At 45.1% G+C, this 15,346-nt stretch overlaps 2 protein-coding genes across 2 annotated transcripts; one reads left to right on the top strand and one right to left on the bottom strand.

The window, feature by feature from the left end:
• The first annotated feature begins 937 nt into the window (after nucleotides 1-937).
• Nucleotides 938-1,546, top strand: LOC128718478 (uncharacterized). Its single transcript, XM_053812100.1, has one exon. It carries the CDS (start codon nucleotides 938-940, stop codon nucleotides 1,544-1,546), a length of 609 nt encoding a protein of 202 aa, XP_053668075.1.
• A 3,221-nt stretch (nucleotides 1,547-4,767) lies between these two features.
• On the bottom strand, nucleotides 4,768-15,147 carry LOC128719511 (homeobox protein vnd-like). The gene is made up of 3 exons (XM_053813138.1): nucleotides 15,026-15,147; nucleotides 9,315-10,030; nucleotides 4,768-5,597 (listed from the first exon to the last, which is right to left on the bottom strand). The coding sequence occupies exons 1-3, from the start codon at nucleotides 15,145-15,147 to the stop codon at nucleotides 4,768-4,770; spliced, it is 1,668 nt and encodes a 555-aa protein (XP_053669113.1).
• Between the last annotated feature and the right edge of the window lie 199 nt (nucleotides 15,148-15,346).

Below are 15,346 nucleotides of genomic sequence, written 5' to 3'. Positions count from 1 at the left end.
AGACCACTCAAAATTTAACTTTAGCGACATTCATAATATATCGTGTTGATATCACTGGATTCAACCCACAAAACTTCGTCGAATAAACTCGGAACACGGAACTACATATCTTGCACTACTTGTGAAAGTAATGACCTGAATTCATTCGGAAGAGATAAGGCCACGCAATGTTCACGTAAGGTTCATCAACGGAAGCATTATGAAAGTACGCATTTTGCACAGATGATTAGAAATTCAGGTTCTATACGCAGATGAAAACGCCCTGCACGCTTTACTTCAAGGACGTATGGACGCATCCATGCATTCAATTCAACCCGTGTTGTTCTCTTATCCCGCCAAGATAGAATCCCAATGATCACGAATATACAGCGTTCAAGCGTTTTTTTTTTCAAAATGGCTAAATCATAAAATTTTACTGCAGTTCTAATTAAGCAACTGTCAAACCAAGTTGAATTCAGCTCGCCCACTGTGTTTTACTATGACACTTCCCGCCTTTTTATTGTTTACGATTGATAAACGATGATTCCTGAACGAGAGTAGCTTTTAGGAAAATAACGGGTGTTTTAGGTAAAATTCGTTAAACCTTAAAAATAACCAATCATCAGCGTACATTGTGCTAAGATGTTTCGTCTTCCAAGATTCGTTTTACTTGAAACTCACTAAGTACGTCGGATGGTCGAAAAATCGATCCTTGGTTGAAGCCGGAAGATTTTGTTTTTGCTTGCGGAAGTACGTTTATACCGTATTTCTTAAAGAACATAATTTTCTCGAAGAAAAGTTAGGTTCGGAGTGCATTCCCATTAGAACGTTCGAAGCAGAGAAAAGGTACGTAACATATCCTGATAAGAAGCTTTCTTCAACACAATTGCTAATGATTCCGAGTGTTCCAGTGTATCAACGTGAAGTGGAAACTTTCCTGCCAACACACAACTGCAAAATGTCTGAGAAATGTCCTTCCCCAGAGCGTGAAGCGACACCGTTGACCGAATATCAACTAAATGCTCGGATAGCTGGTATGGGAAAGCTACCCAATTTTACCGGTGAACCCGAAGAGTGGCCCCTGTTCTACGCAATGTACCGTAGTTCTACGGCGTCGTGCGGTTTTTCGGATGTGGAGAATGCACTTCGCTTACGTCAGCACCTCAAAGGAAAAGCTTTCGGGGCGGTTCGGAACCTTCTCATATACCCCTCAACCGTGGGCAAAGCGATCGAAAGCCTAAAAACGCGATTCGGCAGACCGGAGCTGCTTTGTTTATCGATGCTTAAGAAGATGGGCCAACTGAAGGCACCGCAAAGCGATAAGTGGTCAACAGTAATGTACTTTGGATATGCTGTAAAAGATATGTGCCTCACCATAAAGGAAACGGGACGACCAGAATACTTGAACAGTTACACCTTGCTGTGGGAGCTAGTCGCGAAGCTTCCGACCCATTTTCAGCTCGAATGGGCTCAACATGAACGTCGTTTTGAGACTGCATCGCTGGCCGAGTTCGGACAATGGATGGAAGAGGTGGCAAAGGATATTGCAAGGATGGAACGTTCGTGATGCACAGGGATGCATCAAACAATAGGAACGGAATAACAGCCACTAAGGTTATGTGGAGCGAGGAGGGATAGCAGGAATTAATAAAACACTTGAATTCGATTTCTATTACAGCATATTTAAGCAGCAAAGTTGTTTGTTAATAATTTTTCGCCCAAAACCTTCCTATCTGTTTGCTTTTGCACACCTTTGCTGGTGTTTTTATCTCGCGTAGGGAGGCAAAATGACAGACAAAACATAAACGCGAACGATTTCCTTTCTCTCGCATGTGGCGTGAAGTTATGCATCTAATGTTCATGGACCGCGCCGGCCACTACACCGCGTCACGCACGAATAACAAGATAAGAGGCTAACGGTACGCCATGGCAGGGACCGAATACAATCAAGCAGTGGACAAAAAAGACAGGAATTATCCCGCAGAAGAAAAAAAGAAATCATTCTGTGTCCGTTCGCTCGGGAGCGATTTGTAACTTTTGGCAACCTTCTCCCATACCCATACGGTCTGTTGTGATGTTTCGCCGAACTGGAAATGAATCGGCAAGCATCACGATTCCAGTGCGCAATGATACACACCACCCGCCCAGTGGCAACGTTTCGCTACGAAACGAAGGGCAACAGGAAAAGCATATTTTTCCGATCATTTTTCATTGTTACAAACGCACCGAGACACACTGGATAAGGAGCACGTAGTAGAATGAAGACGAATAACGGCAGCGCGGATGATAGTAAAAATAATAGTCCTAATGGAATGGAAGGTCATAAGTCATAAAAACCAACCGAAGCGTAGTGTGTGAGATAGCGCTGCGGCTGCGAAAACGGACGGAACGCACTTCGAGGATGATGGCCTTTTGTTGTCCACCCCGGCTGGGAAACACCGTCCGTCCGGCTGTACCCCTTCCGCCCGGTCGGTGCCTTTCTCGGAGTTTCTTTCCGTTTCCGGCACGAAGGACCGGTGCGGGACTGTGGCAGAAGGACCTACGGTATCATAAACATAATGTGAATTTATGTGCCCAGTTACCCGGGCACGCGAATACGGTGTGGGAGGTGTTGCTCGTGTGGATGAGATTGCAATTGGAAGCAAGCAAGGGGCAAACGGTGGGGACAGCTTAATTGTTTATTCGTCCTTTTGAAGGTGTGTTTACGTGTTGTTGTTTTGTTGTTTGTGCTTTGTTTTGTGAGTTTGCGTACTTTGGCACAACAACTTTGGGTGTTAAGTAATGTATTTACATATTCCGTGCGCTGGGCACAAACATGGACAAGGGATAATGATCCGGGGGATATTTCCAAAAGTGAATGTCATCGGGAAACGATGTCTTTTATCATTAGAGTGTCCTGTTGGATGACCACCACTAAAAGCAACGATTGCAATCTCGGTAAAGATGACCAAACGGTTCTGTGTATGCTTATCAGTGTGTCGGCAGATGCTACAGACCCCGATGACGCAGCAAGTATTCTTTCTATACTATTACCACTATACAATACTATTAACCATAGTAATATTTTTCTCGTGTTTTTTCTCATTTTTAGGAGAAATTCCTCACATTATTCGGCTTGTTTCCCCGGTCTCACCGATAGCATCATTGAATGCATCAAAGAATGACTGATCGATGTCGGGCAACTTCCGGTGAAGGAACCTGTTCCTGTGCGAGGGATGCACTTGAAGGCTATTCTCGTGGCTCAAGTGGAAACAGCACGTACTGACCTGTTTTAAGACACCTTTTCTTGAGTGTGGCATAAAAAGAAAACGTATCGGAATTGGATTTATTAGACAAGAAGTGGTACGCCAAACAGAACTGACAGCGATCCGTCTGTATTGTTCACCTTTGACCCTGAGGACCAACGTGCCAAGTAAGTGCGATTTGGAAACGTTTTGTTGCCAATTTGTCCCGCTGTTCTATTGTTCGTGGGAATTTGTCCTTTTTTTTGAGGGTATGTGAGAGTAAAGTGTACTGTAAAACTTTCAACGTTTAAGTTTCAACATTTATCTTAGTTGAATTTTAACAAAAGCTGTAGTAATCGTGGCTAGTTAAGTAATTATAGTTTTAATTTCTTTGCAAAGCAAAAAAAAAACGCATTTCTCCATTTTTATTGATTCCCAATGATATCCGGTTGATTCGGACTTTTTGACTTTTGGACACGGCCATTCAATTGAATGCCCGCCCGACGTTCCCAAGGATTCTAACCAACAACAAACAATGTCCTTCTGGTAGGATCGTTCTGTTGTCCCGTGCAGTTTCGCTGCATCTCACGGGGCACAGGGTTTGTGTTCCGTTTCCGGCCATTTGTCCCGAAGGTTAGCATTGTTTGTGCCGTTCTTTGCTCTTTTCCCATTTCGGGTGATGTTTTTTTTTATTCCGCTTTTTATGGTTCGTTTCGAGCAAAAAAAAAAAGGGAACAAGACAACCGCTTCACTTCGAACGTCATTGTCCACCCGGCGAGCGGAAGGACTTTGTCCAACGTTTCCGATCGGAAAGCCTATTGATTTCCGGCTCAAACTTGAGAAGCGAATTGTGGAGAGAGAGAGAGAGAAATTCTATTGTGACGATAAATCAACGGAACAAAAGCTAAGAATGACTATCGCCGGGCGAGGGGGGGTGCCCTCGAGAGGAAGTGGATTTTCGGGATTGGCTGTACATGAGTGGCAAGTGTTCTGTTCTGCGTGTTGCACTTGATGGGAGACGATCGAAAAGCCAGAATTTGGATAATTATTTTATTATTCGTGTTTTATTTTGTTTTTGTTTTTCATGTCTACTGCTCGATACATCTTTGCCTTTGTCTCTGGTGGGAAACTAGGATTTACATAAATTAACTATAACCGTATTTTTAAATACCATAATCTCTTGTACCTTTACCTACAACCTAGACCAACTAGCTGTGCTGTGACTCAGGAACAAAACTCTCCGGCCAGAGACATGTATAAGACAGCCCGAAGAGAAGTGTTTCGTAGCAACAAGCGCTACCGATGAGATACCGGTTAGAGCACTGCACGAATTCCCTGTTCTTTTTTGCATTTTAGATTTTTACATATTGCGCTAGTCCGGAGATTTGAAGAGCTTTGCCATCTTTGGCTCTATCTCCACTCTGTCTGTACCTATCGACCACTAAACACATTGACCACATCTATACCAATACCAAGTGACTGTTTGTTCAGCGTCCCTCTTTCTGAACGGTTAGGTGAAGCCGGATCCCGCCTTCCGTATGTACACATTTTACACAAGCGCGTTCTATGACCACCAGCGTCCTGCAGCCGCCGCAGCATGATGAAGCAGGCTGGCATGCTGGAATCCGGGCGGTAGTTGAAGATGAGCCGCACCGGGTACTGCCGTCAGTAGATCGTGCGGTTGTTTGCTACCCCCGAGACATGGTTTACCATCGCGCACCAGCACCGGCACAGCGACCCGACGGGGTGATGGTAACCCTCCAGCCCCACTGCCACCCCCACCATGGCCACCGTGGTGGTCAAGCGCACCCTTCTCGTGTGCGGCCCGCTTCGTCTTGTACCGATGGTTCTGGAACCAAATTTTCACCTGCGTCGGTGTGAGGCGGATCAGCGACGCGAGATGTTCCCGTTCCGGTGCGGACAGGTACCGCTGCTGCCGAAACCGACGCTCCAGCTCGTACGTTTGTGCCTTGGAGAAAAGGACCCGCCGTTTGCGCTTCTTGTGGCCCAGCCCGTTCGATTGGTGGCCACGCTCCGTCGGCATGCTGCCATCGTCCGTATCGTCGATCATGTCGATCTCATCGTCACAGCCCTCCTCGATGTCAACGTCGTCCGAGTTTTCCGTGTGCGTATCGCCGTGCATGTGGTGCGGATCGCCACGCTCCGAGTCGGACGGGCTCGGTGTGCGCATACCGGAACCGGCCCGTCCCGACGCCAGGTGGCTGCCGACGGTAAGATCACCGGCCGTACCGGTGACACCCGCCGCTAGGGTCGCCAACCCGCCACTACCGATGTACGACCGTTCCGAGTGCACCGGCGAGGTACTGTCCGCTGGGCTGACCTGCTGGGCGAACAGCCGTTGGTGGGCTTGCTGGGCCGCTTGCTGATGGCATGCTGAAGAATGGGGGAAAAAAAGGGCAAGACAAAGGGATACGGTCAATTAGTGCGTGTTACTTCCTACGCATCCGGATGTGCCGGATTTGCATTCTTTTTCATGCAAGAGCATTTGTTTGCATCGGGGACGTTCATGCTGCGCCATTTGCAAGGTGTGCAGCAAGCATGCACACCACGACCACGCACTGTGTCCCGGTGACCTCGATAGCCGCATCGGAACAATAGGAAATAGATACCGGAAATGGAAATTGTTTCGCCGCATTGTGCCGGTCTCCGAATGGAGATAATTTATGACAGCACTTCCCCATTCCAAACCGGCGGTGAATCCCTTATCCTTTACCACCTTGAGCTTACTGCTCTCCCGTCCGATTGGTAACCATTTCCCTATTTTGTCACAACTCGGCATTGTGTGCGTGGACTTCGTGGTGTCGTGTCGCTTTTAAAACGCACCACCGGTCGTGTTGCCCGATTAATCCAGGAACCTCTGCTACTTCTAACCAAATAAAAGGGCAACAAGCGGACGGCTTTTTTTTTCTCTCTCCCGGTGCCAGTTCCGGGATGGTTGATAAATGACATTCGAGTTTATTATTAATGTACTTAGCGGAAACCGGCGATTACTTCTGCTGCAAAGCGCCTTACCCGGAACACTCGCACCATTCTCCCTTTACGCTCTTTAACTCTTTACCGTACGTTTGGGGAAAGAACTCGAAAAACAAAATCCTTCAACAAATAAATTGATCACATCCGGAAACACTTTTTCATCGCATTTTCGTGTGTGTGTGTGAGAGTGGTTCAACTTACACTACCCCGTGTGTGAGTGTGCGTACAGATGCATTTTACCAAGGGGATGAAAGAAAATTCGTTCAAACGATGATGATGATGATGATGGTGTTACCCAAAAAAGGATAGCAAAGATCACGCCCTTTTTTTCTGCTCCGCCTGCTTTTCATCGCGGGGATTTTTTCCTTTCGGTCTCGTTCTCTCACACTGTGTTTATATACCATTATCTCTCCCTCTCAGCGATGAGTGTCATCCAAGGATCGATCCTTTTGTAAGCCGTGAGTGGCTGTGGAAAAACAGGACACTCTCTGAGCTCGAGTTTTCAAGCAGGCTTGTCCACTTTGTTGCATTATTTTACCAGTAAATTGTTCATAAAGTATGATGATAAGATGTTAAGCTTAAACAAGTTAGATAATAAGAATAGTTTATAAGATATACGGACCATTCTCCGCTAATAATATATGAGATAGGATAAGTGAGTGCTTTTGTAGCTTTAATTAATGTTGTTTAAAGACATTTTTAACGTACGATGTGTGAACAATTTCAATGCAAAATGAGCATTGCTAATTCCACAAATTTATGCGAAATGTAAATAATGACATCGGCACCCTGTTACAATGTAAAATGTAAAACTCACATCGACAAAATGAAAAATGGAATGGCCTAGGGAATATATCAATCCAATTTGTCTAGTAACGGTTTAATGACCCTTTCATAAATCCTCCATTTGAAAACAAAAAAAAAACGCTTAAAGAAAGATGCTTGAAAGTGAGAGATATAACCGGGACAGGGGCATTATAGGCATGCTCTTGAAAAGGGTTCATCTATCGGGGATTTGTGATTGCAATAAACATTTGCATCCCTAAAAATGGCTGCCAATTGCATTTTGCCTTTGTTCCCCCCCGCCGTAGTGTCACTTACCATCCCTGTCAAGTAGTGCGCAAGGCCCTGTGTGTACCACCGGGTTCCCTAAACAAACAAGCACTCCCGGGTGGAAGGTTGTACCTATTCGAAAAATTGAAGCCCATATTACAGCTGAAGCTTAAGCGAAAGTGCGCCAGCTCTTGATGGTGGTACAAACGCACCGCGGGGAAATTGTTCCAACGGTTCGGAATAATGTTTTGCCAACGGCGTAACAGTTCTTCTATTTCTTTCTGACGCTATAATGGATTTTTTAATGCTTTGTGGAAACCAGCTCGTACCAGCAATTGCCGTATTGTGCAGGAAAACACATCCCTTAAATAAGGATGATGGAGTGTGTTTATAGGTAGAATAGGTAGGAAAAAAAAAACGTTATGTTAACACCGTGGCTTTAGCTGGATCAGATTTGTTGTTTTCAAGCCTTTTTTAACACACTCACACTCGTACAAATGCCGATCCGAAACACTACAATGAAGCACGGTGCAGCTGCTACGAAATGCCACCCTTCGATGTGTGGCAAATTAAGTTTTGCGTCTCCCTATTCCCTTTTTCGTCTCTCATTGATCACAATATATATGTACAGGGTGTCACACTAACCCAAACTAGCGTATAATGGGCCACAAAAGCGGCAACGATCACACCTCAATTTAACTGTCGTTTTCCTTCGTCCGGGCACAAAATGGATGTTTGGCCGTTTGCAGGGGAAAAAAAGGGAAAATGGAAAGGGATCCCGGAGCGAAACTGTTTCGTTTCGCTTGACAGTTCCGGTTCCGGATTGGACAAGCAGTACTGCAACGAAGCGCACCAGCGACAAAAAAGAAGGTATTTTCCATCATTCCCAAGCCCGGTACGCTTTGGGTAGTGGTATTGTTGAGGTTATGTAACGTAGTCTACTGTCTGTGGCCGATCATACTTTGTTCCCCCCGGTGTGCCCGACGGATATCACATCCAGTACGAACGGGACGACGGCGGGACAGGGAATCTTCCTTTTGTCATTGAACTGGTGATTGATTTCTAATTGATATTGTGCTCGCAGTAGAACCAGCACTAGAATACTAGCCCGGAAGTTGTAAATCAACCCACACGGACGGCAGTCTTTATTGGGCACGTTGTTGTAACGAACACGGTGAACGATTACGAATCGATTGTGTGTGCGTGTGTAATGTTGGCGGCGTGTCCGTGTCCTAATTGTTCTAGCACTGTTGTCCCTTGCGTTGGCTTGTGCCCTCCTTCCGTCCAGCTGGTCAGCCCAAAACTGGGCAGACCAGCTGCTGCCGGCGGGGTCCATTCATGGACGCGGCTCAAAGTGTGAGAAGTCACACGTAACGACACAAGGGACTACATTAATAATTACTTTGAAACCCATCAATCTGTTGTTTGTAGGTTAATCCACAATCGATCGTTTTGATATTGAGCCCCTTTCTAACGCAGCTCAATAGCGACGAGGGACTGGGAAAGTTGGAAAGTTTAAACAGAGAAGATATGTATTCTTCTTCGATTCATAGACAAGGTCTCTGGTTGATGTTCAGAAATTCTCTTCTCTCAGCAAATCTATCAAAGGTCCTCACAGTCCATGAATCCTGAGTGATCTTGAGTCTTCTGGTCTAATATACTGAAGATCGTGGATTGTATATCCCCATAAACTCACAATCTCCTTCACTCGGCCACGATCACAGGAAGACTTGCTATCTTTGAGAGATACTACATTAGCGAGACTTGATTGTATCCTCAGTTGGATACATCTTCCAATAGATGGAAGGCATCTTCCAATAGTTCTCCAAAAGCAGAACATACAGCATCTCGCTTGGACATCAAACTTCAGTAAATTTAAGGTTAGTATGTGCCTACAGATTGAAGCCTTATTAATTCTTGTCTTTACTACCCACAATAGACCAATATTTCACCTATCTATAGATCCATCTTTGATAAACTTTCCTTGGTACGTCAATCACATCTTATGTCATTTGAGTTGTACCTTGAAATTTTTTAAAACACCAAACAACCATGTACACTTACCAGTTAGTGTATTGCAGCTGTCGTACGGCCAGGATCGTCCACCAAACAGGGCGTGACCGGGAGGCGTAGAAGCGAGCGTATGATGCGGATGATGCAGATGTGCCGGATGATGTTGGTGATGGTGATTATGCTGATGATGATGGTGATGATGATGGTGTGGATGCGAAGGTAGATGCGAAAGATGCGAACCGGGATGCAGCGCAGAGTATCCGAACCGGGCATGCAAATCCTCCGCCAGGCTGGTGGTTCGTAAACCAAACGACGGTTTTCCACCACCCTCGTCGCCACTCGTCGCGGATGGACTTGTCCGTTCGTCCGGTCCACGGCTTGCCGCACTGCCCATCGTTCCCCTACCACCATCCGGGCCCCGGGCTTCGGGTCTACTGTCATCGTCACTGTTGATCGCACTGCAACCGTGCAGATCCGGATTACTGCTAGTGTCTTCCTGGGATAGTGTTGTCCCGCTTCGCCGCGTGAGGGAACCGTCCGGACAGGCCGTATCAACCGCACCGGAGTCATCTTCATCGTCCGCCTCATCAGCGTCTTGGTCCCGGGAACGATGAAGCGTTACGGCATCGTCTATCGAGCTAGAGCTTTTTCGCTTTTTCGCATGCTGCTTCTTGTCGTTGTCCAGCTCGAGCAGGTTGCAGATACGAAAGCCGGCCCCGGTGCTTGTGGTTCGTTGCGATTGTGGGAGTTTCATGCTGTCAAGGAACCTGCAGGCGAGAAAAAAAAACGGAGATGAAATTAAACATGGGTGTCTAAAGTGAAGGTAACGCTAAGCGCATAAAAAGAAGGCTAATTTCATTATAAAACTCTCACAACCCACATCAGACTAAAGATCCCATTGTACTTCAGATGAGGTGGATTTAGAGTTCACTGGAACCGAGAGAAAAAAGCTAGAAAAATTCAATTTCCCTTTTTTCCAATCCAAACGTCAATCAATAAACTCGCCACCAATGTCCCTAATTTCATCACTTTCGATTAATCAGATCAGAAAGGTTAGGTTAGCTGATCAATACCTACGCGCTGGACGTACTATTAAGCAGATCAGACTCCGTCCTATCGCATCTACCTCGCCGATGTCTCCTTTACACCGTGCACCAATACGAAAGCTCATCAAATTAAGATCCCCTCTCGGGAACCCTGCAAGCTTAAATCATAAAATCCTTCCGCTCAGGCTCAACTCCTCCACAAACACGAAGTTGTGGGGAAAAAATATCATCCAGCAAACGAATTATGATTTATTAACCGTTGTCAAACCGCCGGATCGTCGTTACGGTGGGCCATAGCAGTTTTTTTTTTCACCTCCTGCACCATGTGATAGATTTGATTCTTTTCAATTCTTTCAATCGCACCGGGTCGCTATTGTGTAGAGCCAGCGAGGACAACATAATCTCTGACCCAATCTCGCTTGGATGATTCTTTTATCGTGTAACAGCGGCCACCCTTCTGTGCGATGGTGGTGGAACAAGAGGGATCGGAACAGGAAACGATGTTGAAGCCAACTCCGAAACCCAACTGCAAGCACCGACTGCATGATTACGGCGATGAAAGATGGCGGATAGAAAAGGCCGTGGCGATGAAAGCCCTTCCGTGGAATTAGTTTACCGAACAGAAAGAAAAGAACACATCCTTTCCCTTCAGATGGGCGTAATTCTTGTGTTCGCTTTATAATCGTTGCGTTTTCACCTCCATTTGGGGGCAACCGGTAGCTTGATTGGATTTTAATTTAAGCTTTATCCCGGGTGACAATGGTTGTCATGACAGCTTGGGCAGTTGGGTTTGCTTGGGTTGCATCTTGGCCGATGGTGGTTATGAATTGGCTGAAGGATGAGTTTAATTTAGAATTCATTCAGCAATTTATAGACGTTGATGGGTTGTAAATGTATTGGGAGTATTAAAAAATGGACACTGATACCGTGATTATAGTACTTTCTGTAGAAATACATCAGAGATCACTTTCTGGAAGAGTTCAATAGAAAATGATAGTGAAAGTTCACAACTCCTTTTTTAAATCAACAATTAAAAAGACAGACAAACAAATCTGTGTAGTGACTAACGCAAAATTAAAAAAGAAGCTAAATTGAAGGAACAGTCTCGAATATCGGGCGTGTACCCGTCGGTTGAGTACCTCTTTACAAGAAGAGGTCCTTATGTTTGGAGTTTCCCAAATCAATAATACCGACGAGACTTCCAATGTCAGCACATTCAGGTTGGCTTCGAACCATTGCTAAACAACAACAAAAAAATATACATAACTTATTGCAATCAAACACACGGCAGTACTGTTCCGACCGTTCCTGAAGAAATCGATGTCGAATCTTACTCCCGTACCCCCGACCCAGTACCAGTAAAACACTGTTGGTTTTTCTGTGTCTAAAGCTCGCAACCCCGTCACGGAGCGCCCCTTAGGTTCTTCTTGCGGTCCTTGTACCTCCCACAAACGCCTTGTTGGAGTCCCTGTTCTACCCGGCCCGACTACTCGAGTGCCTGTTCATTCAATTTAGCTCGACCGTTAGGTGTGTGTGTGTGGGTTGCTTGCCATCCTCCCTCTTGGCAGACTTTTACAACCGGTCCGTCGCAGAGGTTGAAGGTGGTGGTGTACGTTTGGGAAATTCCGGCATTTCCGGAGTTCCCCCATGTGGATTCAGGGGTACACGGTGAGACGGAGAACGTGTTTTCCAGCATTAGTTTTGCGGACCAAAGACGTTTTGCCGTTCCTTTCACACCGATGATATGGAGTGTGAACAACAACCATTTCAAACATTGTTTCAAGACGCTACATTTTAGGCAAAACTAAATTTATGTAAATTTTCCACTTTTTCCCCCTCATGTCTCTCTCTCGCTCACACTCCTTTACGCTAACATTTTGTGAGGTTGCAGGTCTTTTTTCGGCATAAGTTCATCCGTCACCTGCCCTTCTGTAACCTCCCGCACATGGGATGAAACGTGATCCGCAACAAAAGGGGCCCTAATAACGATGGCGACGTAAAGTGTCGGAATTTCCGATAGTAAACTCCAAAGTTCTTCTCTTTTTTTTCTGGTATTCCTTAACATACACCGTCGATAAAAGCCCTCCTTCTGCTTCGGCCCAGCAATGCGTGTCCTTCCCATGCGATGCGGGTGTTGGTGTTCTTCACACCGCTGGTAAAACAAGCTTCATCCGATCATACTGACTGCTAATTTGCATTTATAATGATTATAGGACGCATTCGGCATAAATTATCTTCGTTCCGTTTGATCGTGGTATCCTGGCGGGATGCATACCGGGCATGGTCAGGTGTAGTGCAACTGCAGCTCCTCTAGCAGGTGGCTGTGATTGTGCGGTGCTGTTCTCCCAAAACTCGATTTAAATATCAACTTGCCAAAGGACAAGATTTTGGGAAATTCCGAACCTGCCTTTCGCACCTTCACTTCCAAATATCCTTTGCGGTGAGTAGAAAACAACAACAACAAAACGCACACCCATCCCCGGATTTGTTGCAAAACGCTCACATTCCACCGTCTCAAGGTTGAAAGACACACATGTAAAATAACATTAAAACAACACTTTAAGACGGCTAAGGAGCCAAATATTATTATTTCAAGCGTCACTGATCTCATGAACCCTCGAAGGTGATCCCCCGGATCCCGTCTCCCGCGCAATGCGATGCTCCGTTTCGACCGGTTTGCCGGTATCGGTGCATGATCCGCAGCAGTAGGCCATGGGTTATGGGATCGTTTGAAATTGAGAGCTTTTCGGAAGAGATGTGACGGATACGATCCAAGCAGGCAATTGACATGGAGGACAAGGCACAAAGTGTCAAAATCATGGATCAAGGAAAAATGGACAAGCGTGAAAATCGCTCCGAAAGCTGATTATGCTAATTTTTAAGGTGGAATCGTAGAAGACAAATCCTGTAGAAGTCTTCCTTTCCGGATGCATTCTGAAGGAACGGAAAAGGGATGATTCAGAAGGTGTGTTCGAGAAAATGATCGAGAAAAATTATTTTACCTTTCGAAATCATTTTTATAGCAAAAATATAATAAATAATGTTTGTTAAGTTTATCAATATTTTTGATACGATGAATGCATTCAACAGCGAATGAAGAGCTACAGCACAATGGAGTTGGTTTAATCCAAATTTATAGCGTTAATTTCCTGGGTCCCTTTTTTAAAATAAAAAGTCTTCTGCACCTTCATCTGCAAAATTTTTCCCTTAACGGCAGCTACAAATTGCATCTGGTACGTTTAGTATAAAAAAATGAAGCACAACGCCAGAAATGGACAAAAAAGACATCCTTCCTTCAGCCGAATGTCGATCCAGGACCTCCTGCTGCGTGAAAAATCCCGTCACCCAGAAGTGGCACTCACGGGAGGTTGGCTCGTGAAAAAAAAACGAGCACAGCTCAACCGGATGCACGGACACGAGGACAGTTCGATTGCATCCGTTCGGTCGTCCGATCGGTAATCGGCGGATGCAGTAAATAATGCGATTATACACATCATCGGTCACTTTGGCTAGAGCCGTAGCCGTCAGTTGCTTTCGTAAAATTTCATCCATGAAGTGAACGTAATAAAATAGTCCATTCCGAGGGCCCTGGTTCAGACGGGAAGGATGCCTTTCGGTAATGCCGATTAACGATGTTTATGGTACATCCGGTCAGTGGCGTGTCACCTATTTTACGGAACCGTTTAGCGTTTGCGTTGTGAAGCTGTGCACGATTTATGAGATTTTAATTGGATCGTATCTGTGATAGAACTGGATCAGTCGCAGTGCATTGAATGGACAGGGCGCAAGCTGAACGAGCCTATTGTTAGCTTGATCTCTGTTACTAAGTAGTTTAAGGTGAAGAATGGTTGAAAAAGCAGAAGAATTCTCGTTTTCTATTAATGATGTATTAAAGAAGTTGGAGCACAGTTGGGAGAAGAAGAATAGTTCCGATTGTGGAGAAGAATTGGGTGATTACTTTCTATGAATTCAACAATTAACAATTAATTACTACAATTATTAATGCTATTTTTAATGCAACAAAATTGAATTATTACTTTAAACAGATTAGTTTAAAATGTCTTAAAATTTTAAGCCGCTTTAATCTAAAGTTCTCTAAAGAACGTAAGTTAAATACCATTTGTGTTCCCAGGCTCGTTATGTGATGCGTTATCTTTGTTCCAAATATTCTGATTTAATTATAATTAACTATGTAGCTCACTCTTATGATTTAGATATGTTTTATATGACTACAGTAGAACGTTGATTATCCGGGGTCTAGTAAACCAACGGGCGGATTATCCGTAAGTTAAAAATGACAGCTAGTTCAAGAGTTTTGAATTTTTAACCGTTTATCCGGTTGGCCCGAAAGGAGCTTGAGTGTTTTACGGAAAGAGTTTATCTAGTTAAACTCCCTGAAAAATGTTCCATAATGTTAATAAGCAATAACTTGCAATACGAAAAAAAAAACATATATGAATGCTTTTAACGTGGACGTGTCATCTTCATCTTCAATTATTGCTCATACAAAGGTGAAGGGCCTGTTATCCGTGGAAATCGAATAACCGACATGCGGTCAGTCCGCAGTTGCCCATAAAATCGACCTTCTACTATATGTTCTGATAAAACTTTTTTATAGTAAATGGAATAAGGAGTATCAGCAATAGCAATAGACAAGAAATCCCTTTTCTTAGTTATCATTAATTTAATATGTAACTTAAATCATCAATAACATACCCAGGCAGTGATCGGAGAGCCGCAACGGGATAAAACGCAGCCGGCAGTAAGGCCGTATTCCAGGGTGGAAAAAGCAATGGCGACCAGGTCAGGACCGGTGCCGTTGCCGTCGGACCCGCCATCACTGTGGGTCCGTCCGGCAGTACGGTTTGACTCGGGCTGGAAGCCGTCTCACTGGGACTTCCCGGCGGTGCTCCAGCCGCACTGCTCCCCACCGTATTCGCCGACGATCGTACCGGTGGCGACTGTGACGATGGTTCCACCGTCCTAGTTGACGAGGGCGAACGACTGGACCGTCCACCGGTGGCGTTTGCCACTGGT

This window comes from Anopheles marshallii, chromosome 2, assembly GCF_943734725.1.
Source record: "Anopheles marshallii chromosome 2, idAnoMarsDA_429_01, whole genome shotgun sequence".
NCBI lineage: Eukaryota > Metazoa > Arthropoda > Insecta > Diptera > Culicidae > Anopheles > Anopheles marshallii.
This window is presented reverse-complemented; position numbering and strand designations above follow the sequence as displayed.